Below are 25473 nucleotides of genomic sequence, written 5' to 3'. Positions count from 1 at the left end.
CCAGCTCCGTCACGGAGCCGGGAATCGTGTGGTCAGCCGATCTGGCCACCCTGGGCTCCCTCCCTGAGCACTCGAAAAAACCAGGTCTCACTCATTGTGATACCTGGTCCAACATGTATGGTGCATAGCAAAGTTATGATTTGGGTTGAGTGCTTCATCCCAACCTAACTTATCTTGGAAGCCCCACACCATGCTCAAGGCATATTGGTCAGTCTTAACCATGCATCCATTCCTATCCAGAAAGGAAGTATGTGGGAGAATATGAGAGCTGGAGGCTGTACACATGATCTGGGGGGGTGGGGTGTTTCTGCAGGGAGAGCAGGCTTAGCCGCCACACGACTACCAGATCGGCTGCCCACACAACTACTGGCTCCGTAGGGGCTGCAGGGATTGGGAGCCACCTGGCCCCCTGAAATCCCAGGGGAGACCCCCGACACCGGGAGGCTCTTTTTAGCCTCTGGCGGGGGTCTACTCATGAGTTGCCACAGCGCAGAGCCACTCCTTGGTGACCCACAATCAGGAAAATGCAGTTAGCGGAGCACTCGCTCAGCTAACCCCGTTTAAGGGGAGGGCTTCTTTGGCGGGCCAGCTGCCATAGAACCCCTGGGGTTGCCCGCGGGCCCAGTGGTTCTCACGATGGGAGAAAATGGGGTCACTCCTTTAGCCTGGTTTTCTCCCATCATGAGAATAGCCCCATGAAGTAAGTAATACTGTCAAGACTATAAGCTAAGAAGAATAAAGTTTGGAAGAAAACCAAAACCAAAAACAGACCCTATCAAAGTTCCCCTATAACCATGCAAGCCTCTTAAGTCTTCATTAGTCCTTCCCAACATTAAAACTGAGCTAGATTTTTAAATTAAATCCCCACATCTGTTTTAATCTTTTGCCCCCACTCCAGCAGGACCTCATGATCATATTTCCGTATCTCAGAAAAATGTTAAGCAATTTGTTAAGCTGAGGCAAACACCTGAAGAGTAAAGGCTAATATTTTTCCTTTCTTTTTTCCTCCCCCTTCTACAGTTGTAGTACATTATGATGGAAGCTCTTGGCCCCCTTTGCTTTGTAAGCCAGCAAGGTGAACCCTTGCTGGCAGCTTTGTTGTTGCCACACTGGATGCCTAAAACCTTGATGTGTTTTCAACAAATCAGCACACATCTGTGCCTCTGAATCACAGTCCATTTATCAGAAGCAAAAGGAAACATTCTGTTGAGACTTTGATATGCAATTCTCTGTGAAATTCATTTCTACAGCACTTTTGACAATCACTTTTATGATTTAAAATGAAACCAAGACTAGAAAGAAGAGATTGTCTTTGTTTTTCTTTTGTGGTTCTGCAGCTTCCTCTTCAGGGGCTGGAGAAAACCGCTTCTCAACAGCTGACTGATTACACAGTCCCACTTGGCTCCTTGTTTGTCAGTGTATATTAGGAGTATATTATTGCCAGGGAAGTAGTGAATTCTTCTGCATTTCTTAGATAAATGATTTCCAGTGAGGCTGCATTTATATGAAACTCTGGATTTTTAATTATCCCTGGTTGACTGGCAGAAGGCACAATCCACCAGGAATAATGGGTCACATCCACAGTCACGTTTGTGGGGAGGAAAAAGAGCAAGGGATTTCCCACCCACCCCTTTACCACTGCAGCCCCCCTCCCACCTCCTGAAAAGCTGCTCCTCGGGGCATGGGAACCCTCAGGAAGGACCCAAGATATGGCAGGGTGTGGGGAATCTCCAGAAACCAGGCACAATCCCCTTCTGGAGCTCACAAAAGAGGGACCTGTGTGTGGTTTGCGGGGATTCCCCTTTCCCCAGTGCCACACCCCATAGCATTTTTGAGGGTCCCCCAACACTAAGGAGCAGAGGGCTGTAGAAGGGAGGCACTGACAGCAAGGAAGATCCATTGCACTTATGTAACTGTAGCTGCTGCAACTCAATACAAGTCTGGAAATTACCTGTTTCCTATGGATTCCAGATCATGCTGCGCTCTCTTAAGCCTTTGGATGTAACGACTCTTTCAGACAATCATTTCTGAGGCAAAGCCCTTCTCAGAGCATCTTCATAATTAAAAAGCACCAGTTGAACAGTAACATGGTTTTAATCCATTGACTAATGGTACTGATAGTTAATTATGAAACAAAATAAAGTGTGAAATACTCATGTTCCATTAGGGAAACCACTAACTTAATAAATTACATGATGTGTTTGATAAAATGCTTTAGTTGCCTCTGAGCTCTGGATAACAATCAAGAGGAGTTAACTTGGGCCTAGTGCTCATGAAAGCAATAAAGGGGCAACTGGATTGTACCATTTCAGAGTGTAGGTGCAGGCACACCTAATGGAATGTTCCTTCAAACAACAACAAGCATGCTGCACATAGAAATCTAGCTTATCAAGGAAAATGTTAGGCTAGAACCCTTCTCCTTGACATCTAATTTTCTTTTCCTATGTAAGAACTTCCCATCATGTGAGCCATTTCCTGTAGTTTGAGCGGCACAGCCCAGACACATGTTTATCACCCCAGTGAGAACCTAGCCTTGGATAATGAACTGATATCTACCACTTTTATTGAATACAAAATGCTCCATGTTTTCCTTCTAGCCAATGGGGATGGGGTGGGGGGGGGAGAGATTACTAAAGAACTACATTTGCATTTCAAAGACAGTATCCCTCTTATCATGCTAATGATTCTATGCCAGTGCCTCTCCCTATTTGCTCCAGCGTCTTCAGAAAAAGTAATTTAAAACCAGCATTTTAAAAATCTGGAAATACCTTGAGATAAGCTAGAATTTACAAGACAAAGCCCAACTTGTGTGTGGAGTGGGTCCAAGGATCTCGAAGGGACTTTGGGGTAAGTTTGGCTGCGGTGTGAATACACACACTCTTTCCTGAAGGAGATTCGGGGTAGAAGCCCACAGGTACCATAAAGCTAAAAGGTGTATTGCCATTGTTTTGAGCTAGATTACAATCAATTCAAGAGAAATAAATGGCAGCATTTCCACTTTTCTTATAAAAAGCAAATAATATAAAATGCTTCTAGTTTCATTTAATTATTCAATTAATACACATCTAAAAGACTGTAAAATAGAAGTGGACAAAGCACTTAGGAATTGGAGTATAAAAGCTCTGCCTTTTAGGAAACCTCTCTGATAATGCAGTTATACTGCCCTCCTTCCATTTACAGCAAATGCACTGATAAAAACATGTTTCACTCAGAGTAAGGGGAAAATAGTAAAAGCAAATGCATTGGCAATTGTTATCCATGTGAAATGATTACCTGTTTTTGCCTGGTATAAGCAACTGTCCATGGTGCCCATACATTGCAAATGGAGTGCACTTTAATTTGTTTTTTCTGCAACATGGCATTTGCAGCGCTTGTGGGGACAGCTCTAAACTGAATGAGCATGAAGAAGAAGGTGAACTACATTCCTCTGGAATAATTTGTTTGTGCAAAAAAGCAGGTATGTGGTATAATTAAGCAGGGATGTCAGTGAACAAGGCAGAGAATCAAACAGGTGCATCTTAATTATCCATAACCAACCAAAATTAAACAACAAGAAAATGATCCCTGGACTAATGCGTGTACAAAATAGGCTATGCTTATTTACAAGAGACACATCTGTCATTTTCATTCAGCTATCATTAAGGAAACACTGAACTGTAACTAGTTGTTATAAGGAAGAAATGAGGGGAGAAAGGGTAAGCAGAGTATGGAATTTCACACAAAAAGCATTACTTTGGGATACTTTGAGAGCCAGCGTGGTGTAGTGGTTAGAGTGCTGGACTAGGACCAGGGAGACCCGAGTTCAAATCCCCATTCAGCCATGATACTAGCTGGGTGACTCTGGGCCAGTCATTTCTCTCTCAGCCTAACCCACTTCACAAGGTTGTTGTGAGGAGAAGTATGTAGTACACCACTTTGGGCTTCTTGGAGGAAGAGCGGGATATAAATGTAAAAATAAATAAAATAAATATATATTACATTATTTTGGCCAGAGTGGTTTCTTCTTCCCCTCCCTTGTAACCTCTGGTGTTGATTACTGCAAGGTTTCCCCCTATTATTTATTTATTTATTTATTTATTCGATTTTTATACCACCCTTCCGGAATGGCTCAGGGCGGTTTACAATTAAAAACAGAAACCATTAAAACCAATAACAATTAAAACAGAAATATAAATATGAACACCAATTAAAAACATCTTAAAAATCAATTAAACTATCAGAACAATTAAAACCCTGAAAACCAGGTTAGCATTAAAAGAATTAAAACTAATTAAAAACCCTGAAAGGCCAGGCCAAACAGATGGGTTTTAAGGGCTCTCTTGAAGGTCAGTAAGGAATTAAGATTGCGAATTTCTGCTGGGAGTGCATTCCACAGCCGAGGAGCAGCTATAGAGAAGGCCCGCCTCTGAGTCGCCACCAAACGAACCGGTGGTAACTGGAGACGGACCTCCTCAGATGACCTTAATGTGCGGTGGGGATCATGTAAAAGAAGGCAGTTTCTAAAATATCTCGGAGCCAAACCATTCAGGGCTTTAAAGGTAATAACCAGCACTTTGTATTTTGCCTGGAAACATATCGGCAGCCAGTGTAACTGTTTCAAAACAGGCATAATATGGTCTCTCTGGATTGCCCCAGAAACCAATCTGGCTGCCGCATTCTGAACTAACTGAAGTTTCCGGACTACGTACAAAGGCAGCCCCACGTAGAGCGCATTGCAATAGTCAAGCCGGGAGGTTACCAGCTGATGCACCACTGTTTTGAGGTCATCCTCTTCAAGGAATGGGCGCAGCTGTCGAATCAGCTGAAGCTGATAGAAAGCATTCGTGGCCATGGCCTCCACCTGAGATACCAGGGTGAGGCCTGGGTCCAGGAGTACTTCCAAGCTGTGCACCTGCTCCTTCTGGGGCAGTGTAACCCCATCCAACACAGGAAGATCTAACTCAACCCACAGATTCTGAGTCCCCACCATGAGCACCTCCGTCTTGCTTGGATTCAGCTTCAATGTGTTATCCCTCATCCAGCACATTACTGCCTGTAGGCAGGCATTTAGAGAATGAGTAGCATTTCCTGAAGACGAAAAGGAGAAGTAGACTTGGGTGTCATCAGCATGCTGATAACACCCAGCACCAAACCTCCTGATGACCTCACCCAGCTGTTTCATGTAGATGTTAAAAAGCATTGGTGACAGAATGGAGCCCTGAGGGACTCCATATAACAGCTTTTGTTTTGAGGAGCAATTGTCACCAAGCTCCACCATCTGGAATCTACCCGAGAGATAGGAATGGAACCACTGCAAGGCAGTGCCCCCTATCGCCAACTCCCCCAGGTGATCCAGAAGGATACCATGGTTGATGGTATTGAACGCAGCCAAGAGATCTAGAAGAACCAGCAGAGTCACACTCCCTCTGTCGATTCCCTGGTAAAGGTCATCCATCAGGCCGACCAAGGCTGTCTCACCCAGTGATTTCATATAGATATTAAAAAGCATTGGTGACAAAACTGAGTCCTGAGGGACTCCATATAATAGCTCCTGTTTGGAACAGCAACTGTCCCCAAGTGCCACCATCTGGAATCTACCCAATATATAGGAGCGGAACCACTGCAAAGCAGTGCCTCCTATCCCCAACTCCCCTAGGTGATTGAGAAGGACACCATGGTTGATGGTATAAAAAGCCATCAAGAGATCCAAAAGAACCAGCAGAGTTAATTCCATCTGTCAATTCCCTGGTAGAGGACATCCATCAGGATGACCAAGGTTGTCTCAACCTCATAGCTAGCTCTAAGGTCAGTTTGAAATGGGTCCAGATAATCCGTTTCCTCCAAAACTGCTCGGAGCTGATTAGCCACCGCTCTCTCATTCACTTTGCCCAACCATGGGAGATTGGAGACTGGCCTATAACTATCCATCACCGAGAGATCCAAGGTAGGCTTCTTAAGAAGCGGTCTAACCACTGTCTCCTTCAAACACGGGGCCATTCTGCTCTACATCAGTGATGCATTAATGATGCCAATTAGGCCTCCAACAATTTCCTTACAAGAGGCAAGCAGAGCAAGGATCCAAAGAACAAGTGGTAGGCCACACCACCCCAAAAAGCATGTCCATATCCTCAGGAGTCACAGACTGAAACTGATCCAATCTACAGGTGAAATTCAGAAAATTAGAATATCGTGCAAAAGTCCATTAATTTCAGTAATGCAAATTAAAAGGTGAAACTGATATATGAGACAGATGCATTACATGCAAAGCGAGATAAGTCAAGCCTTAATTTGTTATAATTGTGATGATCATGGCGTACAGCTCATGAAAACCCCAAATCCACAATCTCAGAAAATTAGATTACATGGAACCAAGAAGACAAGGATTGAAGAATAGAACAATATCGGACCTCTGAAAAGTATAAGCATGCATATGTATTCAGTACTTGGTTTGGGCCCCTTTTGCAGCAATTACTGCCTCAATGCGGCGTGGCATGGATGCTATCAGCCTGTGGCACTGATGAGGTATTATGGAAGACCAGGATGCTTCATTAGCAGCCTTCAGCAATTCTGCATTGTTTGGTCTCATGTCTCTCATCCTTCTCTTGGCAATGCCCCATAGATTCTCTATGGGGTCAGGTCAGGCGAGTATGCTGGCCAATCAAGCACAGGACACTGTATACTTTTCAGAGGTCCGATATTGTTCTATTCTTCAATCCTTGTCTTCTTGGTTCCATGTAATATTCTAATTTTCTGGGATTGTGGATTTGGGGTTTTCATGAGCTGTATGCCATGATCATCACAATTATAACAAATTAAGGCTTGACTTATCTCGCTTTGCATGTAATGCATCTGTCTCATATATCAGTTTCACCTTTTAATTTGCATTACTGAAATTAATGGACTTTTGCACGATATTCTAATTTTCCGAGTTTCACCTGTAATACTGCAAGAGGGATCGCTGGACACCTCCTCCATAGACCTTGCAGAAATGGTGGAGTCCAAGTCGGCCCGAATTATATGAATTATATGGAGCATTTATGTGCCAAGTCCCCAACAGGACTGTTGGTATTAAGAGTAAAACCTTTCTATTCAGAAGGAAATGTCACATGAAAGCTGGCACTAGATATTACAGGATTGTCTGTGGAAAGTTACCTCAAGGGAGTTAGGGGTGTGCATGGTCCAGTGGGCCCCCGGTCCGGCACGGGGGAGACTGTTTCTTTAAGCGGGGTGGTGGTGGTAGTACTTACCCCCCCGCCGCTCTTCCCCCTCCGGCGCTCGTCCTTTGTAAAATCTTCTTGGGGTGGCAGAGTTCTTCCCTGCCGCCCGTGCCCCCGTCGTCATTGGTAAAGGCTTTAACGAGACGAGCACTACCGGTGCGCATGCGCCCTTCTCGGCGTGCACGCTCGTCTCTGATGCTGTCGCGCGCGGTGATGTATGCGACGCGCGCGTGGTGACGTATGCGGCGTGTGCACAGCAGCATCAGAGACGAGCGTGCGCGCCGAGGAGGGTGCATGCGCGGCGCTAGCGCTCGTCTCGTTAAAGCCTTTACAAACAAAGACGGGGGCAGGGGCGGCAGGGAAGAACTCTGCTGGCCCAAGAACATTTTACAAAGGACGAGCACCGGAGGGGGAAGAGCGGCGGCGGGGGGGGGAGTACTACCACACACACACCCCGCTCAAAGAAACAGCCCCCCCGTGCCGGACTGCCGTCTTTTCTATTGTGCCGGACCAAAACCGTGCACACTCCTAAAGGGAGTAGAGTCAGCAAGCAGCTATTGTAACATGTAGACCAGCTCTCAAATTCAGAAGGTGAAAAAGAACATGGTTAGTATTGGATATTGAGTTGGTGGTCTGTGACTACGCATCATGGCATCATTCACTAGGGCAGCACAACTTCTTCAGCTGTTATTGGGCCACAACTCTCATCATCCCCAGCCACAGTGGCCAATAGTTAGAGATGACGGGAGTTTTAATCCAGCATCTGCAGGAGGGGCCTGCAGATGCGTTGTGCAGCCCTGGTCTACACTGACTGGCAATGGTTCTCCAGGGTTTCAGACAGGTATTTCTCAACCCTACCAGTAAACCTGGGACCTTCTACACGTTCAAAGCATGTGCTCTACTACTGAGCCACAGTCCCACCCCAAAAGAGGAGATGGTACTTTGCATCACAATATGATAGAGGAGACAGTGTTCTGCTTGTTCACTGTGAGGGACGTGTGCATGGACTTGCCCCATAGCACCAAAACCAAATAGAGGACTTAGTCATACTGTGTGGTTTTTCAGCCATGACAAAGAAATAAAAGTTCCAGCATTGTGGCCATGTTGAATTATGAACAGGAGACTGTGTGTAATAATTGTTAGGCCTATCCTGTTGTTTTTTTAAAAAAACAATGCAATATCAGATGCACATTTGGAAGCAGAGGATCCAACAGATTTTGGCTGCCAGAGTAATTAACTGGCCAAGATTTTGCAGCCTTCCCACTCAACATGGCACAGAGCTAATAAAGAATGATATGGATGCACATGTGGAATTGCACATGTTCATGCTGATGTATCTTGAAAAAGAACAGGGAGAGGACTTTTTCCTGAGTCAACTCATTTAGAGTAGGGATGTGCACAGAACAGGAATTGCATTCTGTTCCAAGCTCAGAACATAACGCAAATCCTCGGAACATTTCACTGGAACAACTGGTGGAGCCAGTTGTTCCAATGGACTAAGCTCAGGTTCCAAATGTTCCAAGCAGTTCCTGCTGACTCAGCTTACATGGCTTATTAGAACCTCCTAAGTTTCAGATTTTGTTTCCCAGTAGAAACTTCTAGTTTGGTAGGGATGTTTAGTATAGAGGAGGCAGCTCACAGCAGGTATTAGAGGTGTGAAAACCGGTTAGAATCTTAAGCGGTTCAATCTTGAACCAGTTTGGTTCGAAGGTATGCGGTCGAGCCAAACCACCCCCAGTTTGGCTCAACCCCGAATTGAACACACACACTCCGCAGTTTGAGGATTCATCTAGCTTCTTTTAAAAAAAAATATTTCTTTTAAAAAAAACCTTACGCCCTTCGGGGAGGTTCTCCAAGGTGGTTGTGGTGGGGGTCTGTGGAGGTTCCTCCTCCCCCTGCTGGCCTTCTGTTTCCTAAAAATCACCCGGTTTGGGTGTTATGACCCGGCCATGCAGGGGCCCACTGCATAGGCACAGCGGCCCCTAAAATGGCCACTGAGCCAGGGAATTGGCCCAGAAAGGGTCGAAGACACCCAAACTGGGTGATTTTTTTTTTAAGGAGGGCTGGCAGGGGGAGGGGGAACCTCAGCAGACCCCACCACCACCTTGGAGAAGTCCCCCGGAGGAAATAAATTAAAAGAAAAGAAAAGATTTTAAAAATGTTTGTCGAATCCCCCTGAACCGAACAAAATGGGGCGGGGGTTCTGAAGGGGGCCAAAACCAAACTGGCTCAGTGTGGTTCAAGTTCGGTTTGACTTGAACCGAAACGGGCCAGGTGGTTTTGTGCAAACCCCTAGCAGGCATCCACTAGCAGCAGCTCTAATGTATGCTTTCCTTCACTACATTAGAGGAGTGTTTCCCTTAGTGTTTGGAAGTTCTTTACCTCTCCAGATAAGAAAACAATTAACTTGTTTACATGTCAGAAAGGGTCAAAGAGCAGTACAGCTATTCAACAGCTTCTGTTGTCTTCAGTGGAAGGAGTGACAAAATGCTCATACACATGTACTCTGGAATGGAAAGCTACGTTCCTACAAGAAATAATTCCATAGTAATGTTGATAGACAAATGCATTCCCTTCATGAAATCTATTTCAGTGCTTCTTCTATTGTAGAGAAAACACCTTTCTGATTAAGTGTCATCCTCAATTTTGCCATTCATGAAAGCAAAGCAGCAAGCATATACTTCTTGGCTGCATAGGACTATTTCTAATCCTGGTTTTCTAGAATTCCATAAAGCTATTTCTTCATATGAACAGGGGAGCTGCAAGAACTATTAATCATGTTCCTCTGTTGACTGGTATGTCACATTATTCTGTATATTTTCTTGCAATCTGCAGAAGCCACCTGCAGCCACACTAGGTTGTGGCCAACTGAGCGCTGAGTGCTTGCCTCTGCTCCACCCCTTCTAGGTAACTGCCATTTAACATCCAGCTGAGCCAGGGGCAGGGAGATGGGAAGAGGGCTCTGTTGAGCAGGGCCCTGAGTTTAACATCCAGCTGAGTCAGGGGTGCGAGCCTCTTGGAACAAGCTGGAGGGCAAGAGCACAAGGGCTCTTGGCCTTGTGGCTCTCAGCCGAGTGGAGAACAGCTGGTGGACTGCAGTAGCTCGAGGGTTGAAGAGTCCCAGTGAGTTTGGTGGACTTCTGAGCAGGACCATTGATGACAACAGTCCCCCCCATACCTTCCTGAGATGTCTTCTTCTTCTTCTTCTGCTTCACAGCTGCATAGAACCTACCAGATGAGCTAGAGCATTGCCCTGTTTTAACAGGAGGGAGTTTTTATAGTTTGTTATCACTAAGGTGTTGGTCTTAACAATGTGTTTGGAGGAGCATGTTACTTTGGAGGAGGCCCTTCCGACTGAGGTAGTCTTTGGCAGAGGGCGATATGGCAGTATGAATAGGATGTGCCAGGTAAGGGGAAGGTGCCCTGGCTATATCAAAGCCATCACACCCTCCTGTCCTTCTCCCATCCAAGGAGACCTCAGTAACTCTCCGAGCAGCCCACCTTACCTGAAGCTGGTGCTACTAAATGCCAGTTCCATAAATGGAAAATCCACAGCCATCCAGGAGATTATTCTGGATGAGCACGCAGACTTGGCATGCATTACGGAGACCTGGTTGGATGAGGGGGGTGGTGTAAATCTCTCCCAGTTGTGCCCACTGGGTTTCCAGGTGCAGCATCAGCCAAGGCAGGGTGGGTGGGGAGGTGGAGCTGACCTGGTTCATTGGGAGACCATCCCCCTCACCAGATGCACTGTCCACCTTTCTCATCAGTTCAAATGCCTGCATGTAGTGATTGGATCATGAGACAAAGTTGGGATTCTGTTGGTATACTGTCCATGCTGCTGTCTAACAGTCTCCCTGCCTGAGCTGCTTGAGGTGGTCTCGGATGTGGCGTTGAGGATACACGGCTGTTAGTTTTGGATCCATGCTGATGCCACATCCATGCTGATGCCACCTTGTCTGGTGCAGCTCGGGACTTCATGTCTTCCATGATGACCATGGGCTTGTCTCAATTGATTTGTGGTTCCAAACATGTGGCAGGCCATACACTTGATTTGGTTTTGGGGTCAATGGTGGACAGTGGTGCTCCGTGGATAGTCCAGGGGGCCTCAACACTGTTATCATGGACGAATCACTATCTGGTGAAGACTGAACTGGGGGTGGACCCACAACACCTCTGCAGGGGTTGGGGACCAGTTACAATGGTCCGCTCCCGGAGGCTTATGGATCCTGATGGATTCCTAAGAGCTCACAGGGAGTTTTCTGCTGAGAGAGTGGATTATCCTGTTGACGCCCTGGTCTCTCTTTGTTATGAGGGGATGGGTCAGCCTAGGAGCCCTGTCCCGACCTGCTGAGCCCAAGCAACTCCCTGGTATACAGGTGAGTTGCGGACAATGAAGCAAGCTGGTAGACAGCTTGAGCGTCGTCGGTGAAAAACTCAGAATGAATGTGACCGAACACAGGCTAGAGCCCATATTAGGGCCTACTCTATGGTGGTGAGGGCGGCAAATAAATCCTACTTTTCTGCCACCATTGTGTCGGCTCAATGTTGTCCAGCGGAGCTTTTTCAAGTGGTTCAGGACCTCCTAGGTGAGGACCCCAAAGACCATAAAAAGAACACTCGGCAGCCCACTGTGATCGATTTGCTTTACATTTTGCAGATAAAATTGCTCATATCCGTTCTGACTTGGATGCCAAGATTTTTGCGGCACTGGAACTGGATGTTGCCGATGCACCTTCTGGTCTTGTTATATTGGATGGTTTTCAGACTGTGTTGCCTGAGGAGGTGGACAGGCTGCTTGGGAGGTTGAGGCCTGCCACGTGTGTCCTTGACCCTTGCCCTTCATGGCCTCTTTAGAGCAGGTGGTGGTCCCCCCTTGCCTGAAGGAGGTAGTCATTAGGCTCCTCCTTAAAAAGCCCTCATTGACCCAGATGACTTAAATAACTTTCAACCAGTCAGTTTCAAACCTCCCCTTCTTGGGCAACGTGTTGGAGAGCGCTGTGGCATCTCAGCTCCAGGTAGCCCTGGATGAATCTGATTACTTAGATCCTTTCCAGTTTGGCTTCTGACCTGGATATGGGAGTGAAACTGCCTTGGTCGCCCTGATGGATGACCTATGCTGGGAGATAGACAGAGGGAGTGTGACTCTGTTGATCCTCCTGGACCTCTCAGCTGCTTTCAATACCATCGACCATGGTTTCCTTCTAGGGCGTCTCTCTGGGTTGGGACTTGGGGGCACGGTTATACGGTGGCTCCATTCCTACCTAGGGGGTCGTACTCAGAAGGTGGTGCTGGGGGATGCCCTGCTCCACCCATTGGCCTATGGGGAGCCACAGGGATCTATTCTGTTCCCCATGCTGTTTAACATTTACATGAAGCCCATGGGAGAGGTCATCCGTAGGTGTGGGCTGCGGTGTCATCAATATACTGATGACACCCAGCTCTACCTATCTTTAAAGTCAGCAGACACCAGGGAGGCAGTGGATGCTCTGAACCAGGGCTGGGAGGCTGTTCTGGACTGGATGGGGGCAAACAAGCTGAAACTCAATCCAGATAAGACAGAAGTGCTCTGGGTTGGTAGAACTGATCATCCAAGTAATGAGGTAAATCTGGTCTTGGAAGGGGTCACGCTTCCTCTGAAAGACAAAGTCCACAGCTTGGGGGTGCTTCTGGACCCAACACTGTCCTTGGAGGCGCAGGTGGCAGCGGTGTGCAGAAGCACCTTTTACCAACTACGGCTGGTACGCCAGCTGTGACCCTTCTTGGAGAAGTCGGATCTGACCTCAGTCATTCATGTGTTGGTAACATCCAGATTGGACTACTGCAATGCGTTCTACATGGGGCTGCCCTTGAAGACTTTTCAGACGCTTCAGCTGGTTCAGAATGCTGCCGCAAGGATGCCCGTGGGTGCATTACACCCATCCTGTGTCAGCTTCATTGGCTACCGGTCTGCTTCCGGGCTAGATTCAAGGTGCTGGTATTGACCTTTAAATCCTTACATGGCTTGGGGCTGGGGTACCTGTCAGACTGCATTCGCCCATATGAATCTGCCAGGGCCCTCCGCTCATCATCTCAGGCCCCGCTCATGACCCTGCCACTAACAAAGATCTGGTTGGCGGGGACTAAAGACAGGGCCTTTTCGGTTGTGGCCCCTAGGCTTTGGAACGCCCTCCCTGAAGAGCTTCACCATGCTCCCTCCCTCAGTGTTTTTAAAAAACATCTTAAAACACACCTTTTAAAGGAGGCTTTTTAATGCTCCATTATTATTTTGTTATATCTGGTAGGTTCTTTAGCTTTTTATAATTTTCAGTTTTAATTTGAACCTAATAATTGTGGTTTTTAATCTGACTTAAAAAAAAAATTAGTTCATGTTATTATTTTTATTGTATCTGTGTCTATCTTATTGTTGTGAGCTGCCCCGGGCAGTAGTGTACTGGAGGGGCAGGGTATAAATATTTTAAACAAACAAACAAACAAACAGTTGTGTCTTAAACTCTACTGCACAGAAGAAACGCATGACTTCACTTTACATGAAAACCAAAGTGAAATCCTACCTATATAAAATTCCAAACAGGCAAATTTTATTTTAATTAGTTTTACAGTGAATGTGCATTCCATCTCATTTATATTTCTTACTGTTGGTCACAATAAAATTTAGCACATGGGTGAAGGCATAGAGACAAACAGCAGTAAGGTAATTATGGACTAAAAAACTGATTTTCCTCCATCAGTGGTTTGAAAAGGCTGATTGGTACAGTATATACATCCATGGATTAAGGTACAAGGAGAATAAACGAAGACAACAAGGTGAGAACTAAAAGGTAATAGACTACAAAATGCAATGCAGCTGTTGGAGCACCAAATATATAGGCTGGCATTCTGACTAAGGGCTTTTCCAGATGATGGTTTATTCTGCAGCTTTTCAAGCTCCCACTTTACTTAAGAACACGCTCTCTTTCAAACTTCAGATGCCTGCCTTGGGTTCTGAAGAAATCCATCATTGAGAGCACCTTCCTTGTGCTATTTTTGCAGTGCTGCCTGCCAGCCAGTGTTATCTTAAAAACCCAGGGCCTAAGCTGTTTAGGGCTTTATAGGTAATTACCAGCACCTTGTATTTTGCCTGGAAACTTATCAGGAGCCAATGTAGCTCTTTCAATACAGAAGTAATATGGTCCCTCCTAGATGACCCAGAGATCAACCTGGCTGCCGCATTCCGGACCAACTGCAGTTTCCAGACTTCATACAAAGGCAGCCCCACATAGAGCACATTGCAGAAGTCCAGTCTGGAGGTTACCAGCACATTTACCACCGTTCTGAGGATATTAATATCAAGAAATGGACGCAGCTGTATCAGCCGAAGCTGATAGAAAGCACCTCTGGCCACCGCCTCAACCTGGGACACCAGGGAGTTCGGATCCAGAAGCACCCCCAAACTGCATACCTGTTCCTTCTGGGAGAGTGTGACCCCATCCAGAACTGGCAGATCAAAATTGTCTCCCGAGTTTTGACCCCGCACAATAAGTCCCTCTGCCTTATTTGGATTCAGCCTCAGTTTGTTATCCCTCATCCAGCCCATCATCACTTCCGGGCAGGCATTTAGGGAAGTTATGTCTTCTCCCGATGAGGTTGACATGGAAAAATAGATCTGGGTATCATCAGCATACTGATAACACCCTGCACCAAATCTCTTGATGATATCTCCCAGCAGCTTCATGTAGATGTTAAACAACATTGGAGACAATACTGAGGGATACCATATGAATCCCTGAGGGACATCATATGAAAGTTCAGATTTTGAAGAACAACAATCTCCAAGAGACACCATCTGAAATCTGCCCGAGAGGTAGGAACGGAACCACTACAAGGCAGTGCCTTCCATCCCCAATCCCCATATTATTCATATTATTCATATTCATAAAAAACTTCTGAGGTGTGAATTCTCATTCTATCATAGCAAATGAGATTTTTTTCAATTAAACTCCTCTCATGACCCCACTATCACTTTTTCACACTTACTATGAATATGAGGAAGTAATCAATTTAGCACACTTCACCTTATGAAGACAAACCTCATAAATTCACCAAAATTCACCCCTCTGCCCAATCACTCTGAAATTGGGGACGGGTGGTAGCCTCCACCCATTAGGCACTATCTACCAGCCCACCCCACTCCTTTGGGGCAGATCCACTTACTGCCCCCAATCTGCCCCAAAGATACCCAAACTTCAAATATTCCCCCAAAATCAGCCCTCTGCCCAATCCCCCTGAAATTGGGGTGGTAGCCTCTACCCATTAGGCACTACCACCCCACCCCACTCTTTTGGGGCAGATCCACTTTCTGTCCCCAAACTGCCCCAAAGTCACTAAAACTTCAAAAATTCTCAAAAAATCAGCCCTTTGTCCAATCCCCCTGAAATTGGGGTGGTAGCCTTCACCCATTAGGCACTACCACCCCACCCCACTATTCTGCCCCAGGCCCCACTTTCTGCCCCAATCTGCCCCAAAGACATGAAAATTTCAGAAATTTCCCAAAAATCAGCCCTTTTCCCAATCCCCCTGAAATTGGGGTGGTAGCCTGCACCCATTAGGCACTACCACCCCACCCCACTCCTTTTGCCCAGATCCCATGCTATGCCCCCGAACTGCCCCAAAGTCACTAAAACTTTAAAAAATCGCCAAAAATCAACCATGAACCGAATCACCCGAATTTTTTGGGTCCGAAATTCGGGTGATTCGGCTCGTGCCCGAAAAATATCGGGGGACATCGGGGGTGATTCGGTTCAGCCCTGAATCACCCAAAATTGTTCATTTCGGGCACAGATCGTTCTGTGCCCGAAATTTTTTGCACATCCCTAATGTTTAGTGGTAGAGCAATCCCACGTGGGTGCAAGTGCATGCAAAAAGGACAAGACAGGAAATAGAAAGGTATTGAATCATCCCCACAGACTGTCTATTTTGAAGGCAGGTGAGAAAATTACAGCTGAAAGTCAACATATACTGAAGGCTTTTTGTAACTTCAAGAATGGTAGGTCTCCAGCAACAAGGCTATATAAACTATAATCTTTATACCTTTATGCTATGGCAGCATAAAATCTCAAGCACAACAATTACCTCACTGGCATGCTGCAACTCATCAGCAAATCGACTAAGTTCTCCAAAAAGCAGGGATACTGTGGATTTCTTTAATACACTGCATTGTCCTAGCAAAACAAGGGCATGGGATACAGAGTCCTGCACCTGAAACTGAGAAAAAATATCAGTAAATTTCATTTCATTAATGCATAAACAAAAGAAAAAAATAGTTTGAAGGGAGTAAAATGCACTAATTTAGAACTCAAGATATCAACATACAGAGGTTGAACAAGCAAGCCCAATATAGAGTCATCTTGACATTGGATGGAGCCATACAATCATAACAACAGGAGGCGATTCACCGATTATGTCTACTTACTGGAGTGGTTTCCCTGTCCAGTGTCAACCCCCAGTCAACCTCCAGTGACTGTTGCTGGTGTCTATCTTATGTTCCTTTTTAGACTGTGAGCCCTTTGGGGACAGGAATCCATCTTATTTATGTATTATTTCTCTGTGTAAACCACCCTGAGCCATTTTTGGAAGGGCGGTATAGAAATCGAATAAGTAATAATAATAATAATTCCAATAAAGTAGTTCCTAGTGGATCACACATAAGGCAATTAGAAATGCAATGGTCTATGAGTACCCTTTCAAAAGTTTAATATTTATACTAGTATCTAATATAAATAAGGTATTAGAATGTTATAGGCTTTATATGGTCTGATTTTGTGCCTTATGACACAAGCCTCATTCACACATTATGTTCAACAGTCATAAAACTGTACAGTGTACACAGTACAGATCTGTGCACAGGTACAGAGATTCACAAGTTATGTTGAACACAGGTACAACAGTACACTTCCTGTTGTCTGTACCATGCATTTGAGAGGCCTGTAGCCAGGTTCACCGTTAAAATGAATGCAGGTACAATCATTCACACAAAAACCATGTACCTGTGTACAGAAATCTGAAAATATATACAACATAATGTCTGAAGAAGGCTACAGAACTATAGCTAATGGATCTCCTTACTCAGTCCTGGTTTGCGATAGACTTCCTATATTAGAACAATGAACAGCTGTTGTTAAATCTATCAGCTTGTACCCAAAAATAATCTTTAAAAGATTGTGATCCATGCAATTATATCTGGAACCATTAAATAATAATAACTAACATGAATATAGCTAATTATATTTTAATGGTAAGTTAGGAGCAGGCAATCTCCCTGACATTTAATAAATGATGAGCACTGGGAGAAATTTAGATCATAAAATTTATTTTGTCAAAAATCAGCCGGTCACGCACATCACAGGCAGCTTCAAGTGTTATGAGCATAAAATTATAGGATCAAATGAATCAAAATATAACTCATCATCTGTATGTATAAATAGTTCAGGATACAGTTAAAGACATTCCTATTTCAACTGATGTGCCATATCCATGTCTGTTAAGCAATCAACATTACAGAAAACAGCCGCCTCTGGATATATTTTGATTGATTTTTTGAGCTGCATGAATCTATCACAACCTGATAACATTATCACTTTCCCCATTTCATTCATGGTCACAGGATTCATTTTAAATAACAGACAGGAATATGGTTCTTGGTTGACTGTACAAGTCACAATGGAGAACATAATGGGCAATATCCTCTATCATAGTCTGTACACAAATGCAAAACTGCCGATTACTCAAGATCTTTAAAAACTTGCCACCTGTAATAGTAAAGGGCACTGTTTAGAAATGCAGCATTGTAAGAGTGTTTCTAAGAGATAAAAAGGTTAGATGCTGCAAAAACATGTTGTTTGTGTCCAGGTTTCAAACAATACTAAGAGAACAGAGTGTTCAGGACTCTAGTGCTACTGTATGGGCTGAATGTATGAGAGATAGTCTTTTCCACAGATACAATACCTGCCTTTTTGGCACCCTGAATCAATATTGACACAAAAGCTCAGATGAGGCTCAGAACCACCCACTTCTGCTTAGCTAAGCACTTCAAGCTAATGCTAGGCACACAGTTGTATTTATTTATATTTATTTATTGTTAAATTTGTATACTGCCTTTCATTAAAACAATCTCAAGGTGGTTCACACAGAAAAATTAAAACAAGACTATAAAAATTACACAATTAAAATATTAAGCTAGAATATAAAAACATAGATCTGACTAAAAAGATTTGAAATACAAGCACAATATAACCATACAAAATACAAAGCAGCAGTAGCAGAGACATTCATAAAAAACCCTGGGTAAAAAGCCAAGATTTCACACACTTTCTAAAAACTATGATGGAAACAGAGGAGCAAATAGCCACTGGGAGAGCATTCCAGAGTCTGGGGCAGCAACAGAGAAGGCCCTGTTGCTGCCCCCCTTTTTAATTAAAAACCATCATCATTTTCACCATTTTTCCTCACTCCAGCTGTGTGAGATGACTGTCACCTCCACTCCTGACAATCTGAGATTCAGGCAGGGCAAAGGACTTTGTTTAACTTTCCCTTCATAGCATCAGGTCTATGCAGGAACACTCACTCCACTGGATCATTTCTCTGCTTCTATAGAGAAGCAATACCATCAGAGAGAAGGTTAAAATGTGAAGATTTCACATTTTCTGAATATTCCATGGGAGGTGCAAAAAACAACAACAAAAAACCCTCTCTCACTCCTTTCTGTGGAAGCCTCCCTGTATTCTCAGTTTGGTGTCTCACGAGAAAGCAGGGAGACCTGGATGGAACTCTTCCAGAAATGCTTCCATCCTGTCACAAGTTCTGTTTCCAGTTTCAGCTCCAGAGAGGGTAGATTTCTTCCCCCTTCCTAGATCAGAGAAAAAGTTGTAATTGGAAAACAGAAGTCTACAACATTGATTCTAAGTTGCTGCTAACTGGACAAAGAGGCACCTTTCAAAGCAGCAGGCAGAGAGCAAGTGGCCCTATTCAACACAAGCACAGTATCCATCCGTCTTCTCTCCAGTGCTCTTTTGAGGGAGGCGAGCTGGTCTTGTGGTAGCAAGCTGGAATTGTCCTTTTTGCTAAGCAGGGTCTGACCTGGTTTGCATTTGAATGGGAGACTGCATGAGTGAGCACTGTAAGATATTCCCTTTAGGGGATGGGGCCACTCTGGAAGAGCATCTGCATGCAGAAGGTTCCAAGTTCCCTCACTGGCATCTCCAAGAAAGAGGTGAGAGAGACTCCTGCCTGCAACCCTGGAGAAGCCACTGTCAATCTGTGTAGACAATACTGAGCTAGATGGACCAATGGTCTGACTTGGTAGAAGGCAGCTTCCTATGTTCCTTTATGTTAGAGCCTTTGCCATCATCTTCTCCTAGAGCAGACATGCTCAAACTAGGACCCCAGTTTGTTTGTTTTTGGACTACAACTCCCATAATCCCCAGCCACAGTGGCCAATAGCTAGGGTTATGGGAGTTGTAGGCCAATATCTGCAGGAGGGCCAAGGCTGAGCAGCCCTGTCCCATAGCTTTCTGCCATCACCTAAATGCCCTGCCTCCCTCATCCAAAAAGAGTAGTTACTGGGTAGATAAGTATTCTCCATGTGATGGAGGGCAAATATTCATATTCTTTGATAGATGGAGTCTTTTTTCTGAGCTAACTGCCAAGATTACTAGGCATAAAACAAAAGTAAAAGACCACCCACTGATTAATCTGGGTGAAACCTGTAGTGACCTGATAGTCCCTGGCCTCCAGAATCAAGCTACAACACATGAACTATTATGCTGTTTGATGACTGGCGAAGATGCTTCCTCCATAGCTTTTTTTTGGGGGGGGGGGGCAAAGGAAACCAACTTTTTGTAAAATGGTAGTATATTTGGTTTTACAAGACATCTAATGGCACAGCAGGGAAATAACTTGCCTAGCAAGCAAGAGGTTGCCAGTTTGAATCCCTGCTGGTATGTGAAACGCCTATATCGGGCAACAACGATATAGGAAGATGCTGAAAGGCATCATCCAATACTGCATGGGAGGAGGCAATGGTAAACCCCTTCTGTATTCTTCCAAAGACGACCACAGGGCTCTGTGGTCGCCAGGTAGTTATTCACACATGGCTTCATGCTTTGGAGTAAATGCTGAGTGAAGCCACTTTGAACGACACTCGCGGCATTGAGGGAAGCAGCCCCTCCCCTCTGCTCTCGGATTTTGTTTTGAAATAAGTTCACATGGCATGCTCTTCTAGCCAATGGTGGAGGGGAGGGGGAGAGAGAGAGAGAGAGAGAGAGAGAGAGAGAGAGAGAGAGAGAGAGAGAGCTTCCTAAAGATCGATATCTCCATTTCTAAAGAGAACATCCTTCTTATCATGCTAATAATTCTACATCAGATCCTCTCCCTATTCGCTCCGGCGTTTTCAGAAAAAGTAGTTAAAACCAGCATTTTAAAAATCCGAAAATACATCAAGATAAGCTAGAATTTGTATCACAAAGTCCAATTTGTGTGTGGAGTGGGTCCAAGAACCTCGACGGGACTTTGGGATAAGTTTGTCTGGTGTGTGAACGCACACATTCTCCTCTGAAGTACAGTAGATTCAGAGTAGCATTTTTTTTAGTGTAAGGCCTCGAGGAGTCTACACCAACTCGACATCGCAACTTTACCTTTTACTCTTTTTTTGTTTTAAAAGATTATGTTTGCATGAAATTCGCTCCTACAACAGTCCTCTGCAGTATAAGGAACTAGAGAGAGGGAAGCAACACCAAGAACTATGGCAACTCTATGACTCCCCTCAACCTACAGTGAAATTTTGTACAAATTCTGAATCTGCCCCTGAACCAACACAGGAGTTAAGCACCTTCTTTTCTGCATAGGGAAGTTACTGCACGCCCCTCCTCTCCCCCTTTCTTCGTGCAAGCACAGGTCAGTACAGAAGATCAGGCTGAAATGTACTGACAAATATTTAGTTGTCTTAAGCACTGATGTTTAACTTGACGCTTTCTCTGTGTGTTAGAGAACATTTAGGTGTAGAATCAAAGCCAACCTTTATATGGCTGAAGATTTTTATAAGTGATGCTATTATAGATTTCTACAAAGGCAAGTGTTTGATAACATGCCAGGTACCAGAAGCTAAATGTTGTAATGGTAAGCCGTGGCAAGATTTCCACAAGCAAATCCTCTTAGTACTTATAACGAAGAGATGAAAAAGATCATTGACAGACAAGTGCAAGGAGGCTGGCAGGGGTGGGGAGGAAGAATATTAAAGTAATAGCCAAAGGATGAAGCGAGGCATTAAGATATGAAGAGCACAAAGAGATGGTCTAAAAAATAAAATAAAAGGCGAGAATAGCCCCTAGTCAGTGATTCATCATCTCTTTTATATGAGTAAGTTAACCAGCAAAGAGTAATAGACAACTGCATATATTCTTCCATCAGGAATGGCACTTCACTATCTGGTCTGATTATGTTAATAGATTTAAATTCAATCCCTTGAGCACCTTGTTTTATAATGCTTAGAAAGTTACAGGAGTTACTGTGCTCAGAACAAAATTGATTCTATTATATCTAATGTCAGAGGTAACAGTTTGTAACTAAACATTCACAGTAGGGGTTTTGTTGTTGTTTTAAAAGAAGACTGCCAAATTTTATTTTATTTTTATGTAAGGCAATTTAAAAAAAAAAACTTAAGGGCTGTTCTAATGACAGGCTTATGCAATATGTGACCCACCAAGCCAAGTTCAGCCTACCATTATATAGTGTGGCCTGTCAGAATCTTGATAATCTCCCCCATTTTGGCAGCCTTGTCAGCAAAAGCAAGGGGTTATCAAGCACCTGGCAAGCCGTAACACCCCTTCCCTGGAGGTGTATGCCTGAAGCTTGATTGGCCGCAAGTTCTATAGGTCTAAACCACGGGTCTTAGTCAATTTGATCACCATGGAGAGAAGGAGAGGGCCACTCACCATGCCAACAGTTCTGCTTACATTAAGAGTACAGAATAACCTAACATGCCCTTTATAATAAAGTTCTTCAAAAACACATATTCTGGAATTCCATTTTTGGGGTGGGGGTACCTTTTTGGAAAAATTACCACCACTATGCTACTCTACCAACAATAGAAAAAAACAGTCAGCCATTGCTTTTAGAGCCCAGGGAACCACTTCCAGACACACTGCTATGAGCAGAGACAGTGTGGAACTAGAAGAGAAAACTAGCATCCAGGCCTGACTTTAGGGTGGGGCAACCGGGGTGGTAGTCCTGGGCCCCGCGTTTTGAGGGGCCCCGCTGTGCCTGCGAGTCCTGTGCCCCCGCTGTGCCAGCGAGACAGCCCGCGCGCTCGGCTCCTGCCAGTGACAGGCGTGGCTGTTGCCTGCCACCACCATGTGTGCTTGCCTGGGGGAGGGGGGGAAGCAAGCCCCTTGCCTCTGGTGTCTGAGGTCTGTGCCCCCACCCGTGCCTTAAGGCAGGGAGAGCAGCTCCCGGCCATGCTGCATACGCAGCACTGGCCGGCATTTGCTCTGAAACAGGGTGCACGGCGATGTCATGCCCCCTGCTGTGTCTTACGTCGGATGCAGGAGGCGGGCCTCTTTGCCCCACCCCCCCACCCCCAAGGGACGGCACTGCTAGAATCCTTGCTCAGTCACCTAGGAGGCTCCATACTACATCTTGGCCCTCATGCATTCCCTAGATGGAGGCAAGTAGGGAATTCCTTGCTGCTCTACCATTGTGTAGCCAGCCTGGTTGAAAGAAAATACTCATTTCCCAACTGGTGGGGCATTCAGCAATCCAGGCCTTTGCATACAATCACCATGACGACTGACTGCACTGGTTCCTGGAGATACTGTGGGCTGGATTCCCTCTTTCTTCCCTTTCAATGCCCCACAACCTCCCAGTAAGTTTATACCAGTAACACCTCATCTCCATCCTCCTGACACTGGTAAGTGATGGGGGATCTGGCAGCTGAAGACCTGCCCCAAGCACAAGGGTGAGGGATGAGAGAAAGGGAAGACTGTTAAAGTTCCAGCTGATATTTTGTACACGGCCTAGAGATGTACATATCAGGCAGTACAGAAATATGATAAATAAATAAATATTGCTTCTGCACCAGTGCTTTCAAGCAGGCCATTCTAGAACTTCTGAAGGAGCATGACTGAATAATGTTTCAATTATCTTGGGCATATGTATTAGTAATTATCTTGGGCAAATTGCTGAAAATGTCTAGAACCAGAAGAGATGGGGTAAGTGACTAATGAACAGCACAAAGTAAGAGGCCAACCATCCTCTTCTCTGCCAATCATAAACAGGTCTGTACTTCCCAATAACACGCAAGACCAATTCACACAACCCTTTGAGGAATGTGTTTTCAACCTAGTTTTGGCTAACTTTCCTCAGGTAGCTGAGCTCCCTGCTAACTGAGCAGAGGCACCTTTTAAAATGGTGATTCTCTTTCACTTAGTAGGTGAAGAGCAACTGTCCCTTACCAACCCCAGCACAGCATTTTCCCAACAGTCATAGGATAAGGGGACAGATTCATGTGTGGATTGGTAACTGGTTGAAGGACAGGAAACAGAGGGTAGGAATAAATGGACAGTTTTCTAAATGGAGGGAAATAAGAAGTGAGGTCCCCCAGGGGTCTGTACAGGGGACCAGTGCTTTTTGATTTATTCATAAATGATCTAGAAGCTGGGGTAAGCAACGAGGTGGTCAAATCTGCAGATGACACTAAAATAGTTAGGGTACTGAAATCCAAGATGGATTGCAAGGAGCTCCAAAAGGATCTTTCCAAACTCAGCGGGCAACAAAATGGCAAATGAGGTTCAATGTAAGCAAGTGTCAAATGATGCACACTGGGACAAAAAACTCCAACTTTACATATATACTGTTGTGACTGGGCTGTCGGTGATTGACCAGGGGAGGAATCTTGCGGCAGCTCGAGGAATCTTGGTGGGCAGCTTGTTGAAAGAGTCAATTCAGTGTGAAGCAGCTGTGAAAAAGATGAATTCTATGTGAGGGATCATTAGGAAGAGGATTGAAAATAAAACTACTAATGTTATAATACCTTTAAACAAATTTATGGTGTGGTCAGATTTGTGAACAGTTTTGGTCACCATATCACCACATTTTAGAACTGGAAAAGATGCAGAAGTGGGCAACCAAGATGATCAGGGGTGTGCTTCAGCACCTTACTTAGGTTACATCTGGGACTTTTTAGTTTAGAAAAAATACAAGTAAGGAGACATGATAGAGGCAGAGGTGCTCTTACCTCTGGACCTTGGGGCCCTGGTCCGTGGCCTCCAAATGGCCAGGGGAGCCTCTTGTGACATCACAGGCTTGCAACAATCTATTTCAACTGCGCAGGCATGCTGGAACGCCTCGCAGTTATCAAGAGCCGCTGGGCCGGATGGACAGGCCCAGCAATCACTCCGTTCACCGTTGCCACAGGGAGGGGAAACCTGCTCGGCTCACTCCCCCAGCTGCTGCCCCTTGGCCGCACACATGGCGGCTGAAATTATGTGGGGGGGAGAATGGAAGTTCAGCATGGTGCGGCGGGCATGGGGTGGCTGCAGCAGGCCCCCAAAAGCAGGTTTCTGGTGGGCCTCGTGGTGGTGGGGCCTCACGGCAGGTGCGGTCCACATGCTCCAATTACCTAGGTGCACCCCTAGATAGAGGTCTACAAAATTATGCATGGTGTGAAGAGAGAGGATAGAGAGAAATTTCCCTCCCTGTCCTACAACACTACAAGCACAGGTCATCCCATGAAACTGATTGCCAGAAAATCTGGGGCCAACAAAAAGAAGTACTTTTTTTCACACTGCGCCTAATTCGTCTATGGAAATGGAATTCACTGCCACAGGACATGGTGATGACCACCACCTTGGATGTCTTTAAAAGACATGGGCTTAGACCAGGGGAGGGCAGCACCAGGGAGGCAGTGAGAGGGACCTTTAAAAGTCATTACCTTTGACACCACTCACACGTGGTAACCCCCATGAGCCCCCATGAGCAGCAGATCACTGCCCAGCATCCTGTGCAGAGGCTGCCCCGCCGACAGCAGACACCTGGCTGTTGCACATGGTGTTACTGACCATACAAATGACTTCCCTGCATGTGTGGCAGCCAGATGAGCACCGTGCGGGGCAGCCTCCATGCGGGATGCTGGGCGGTAATGACTTTTAAGGTACCTCTTGCTGCCCTGCCACTCCACACACCCCTGCCGGTGCCCTTCCTTGAAATGGCCCTTCCTTGAAAAATAGTGAAGATCACTGGGATGATG

The 25473-nt window shown here is 45.3% G+C and overlaps 1 protein-coding gene and 1 long non-coding RNA gene across 2 annotated transcripts in view; one reads left to right on the top strand and one right to left on the bottom strand.

The window, feature by feature from the left end:
- Positions 1–1149, top strand: part of LOC128340989 (uncharacterized) — a 38513-nt gene extending 37364 nt beyond the window's left edge. The window contains exon 4 of the long non-coding RNA XR_008314128.1: positions 1021–1149. This is a non-coding gene — a long non-coding RNA (uncharacterized LOC128340989). The remainder of the gene's footprint in view (positions 1–1020) is intronic.
- The window catches only part of MEI4 (meiotic double-stranded break formation protein 4), a 328392-nt gene that overhangs the window by 59649 nt on the left and 243270 nt on the right, over positions 1–25473 (bottom strand). Inside the window, exon 5 of the mRNA XM_053280443.1 lies at positions 16308–16439. Coding sequence (XP_053136418.1) covers positions 16308–16439 — 132 coding nt within the window. The remainder of the gene's footprint in view (positions 1–16307; positions 16440–25473) is intronic.

The sequence above is a fragment of the Hemicordylus capensis genome, chromosome 1 (genome assembly GCF_027244095.1).
Source record: "Hemicordylus capensis ecotype Gifberg chromosome 1, rHemCap1.1.pri, whole genome shotgun sequence".
NCBI classification, from domain to species: domain Eukaryota; kingdom Metazoa; phylum Chordata; class Lepidosauria; order Squamata; family Cordylidae; genus Hemicordylus; species Hemicordylus capensis.
The sequence above is the reverse complement of the archived record's forward strand: the minus strand, read 5'-3'. Positions and strand labels throughout refer to the sequence as shown.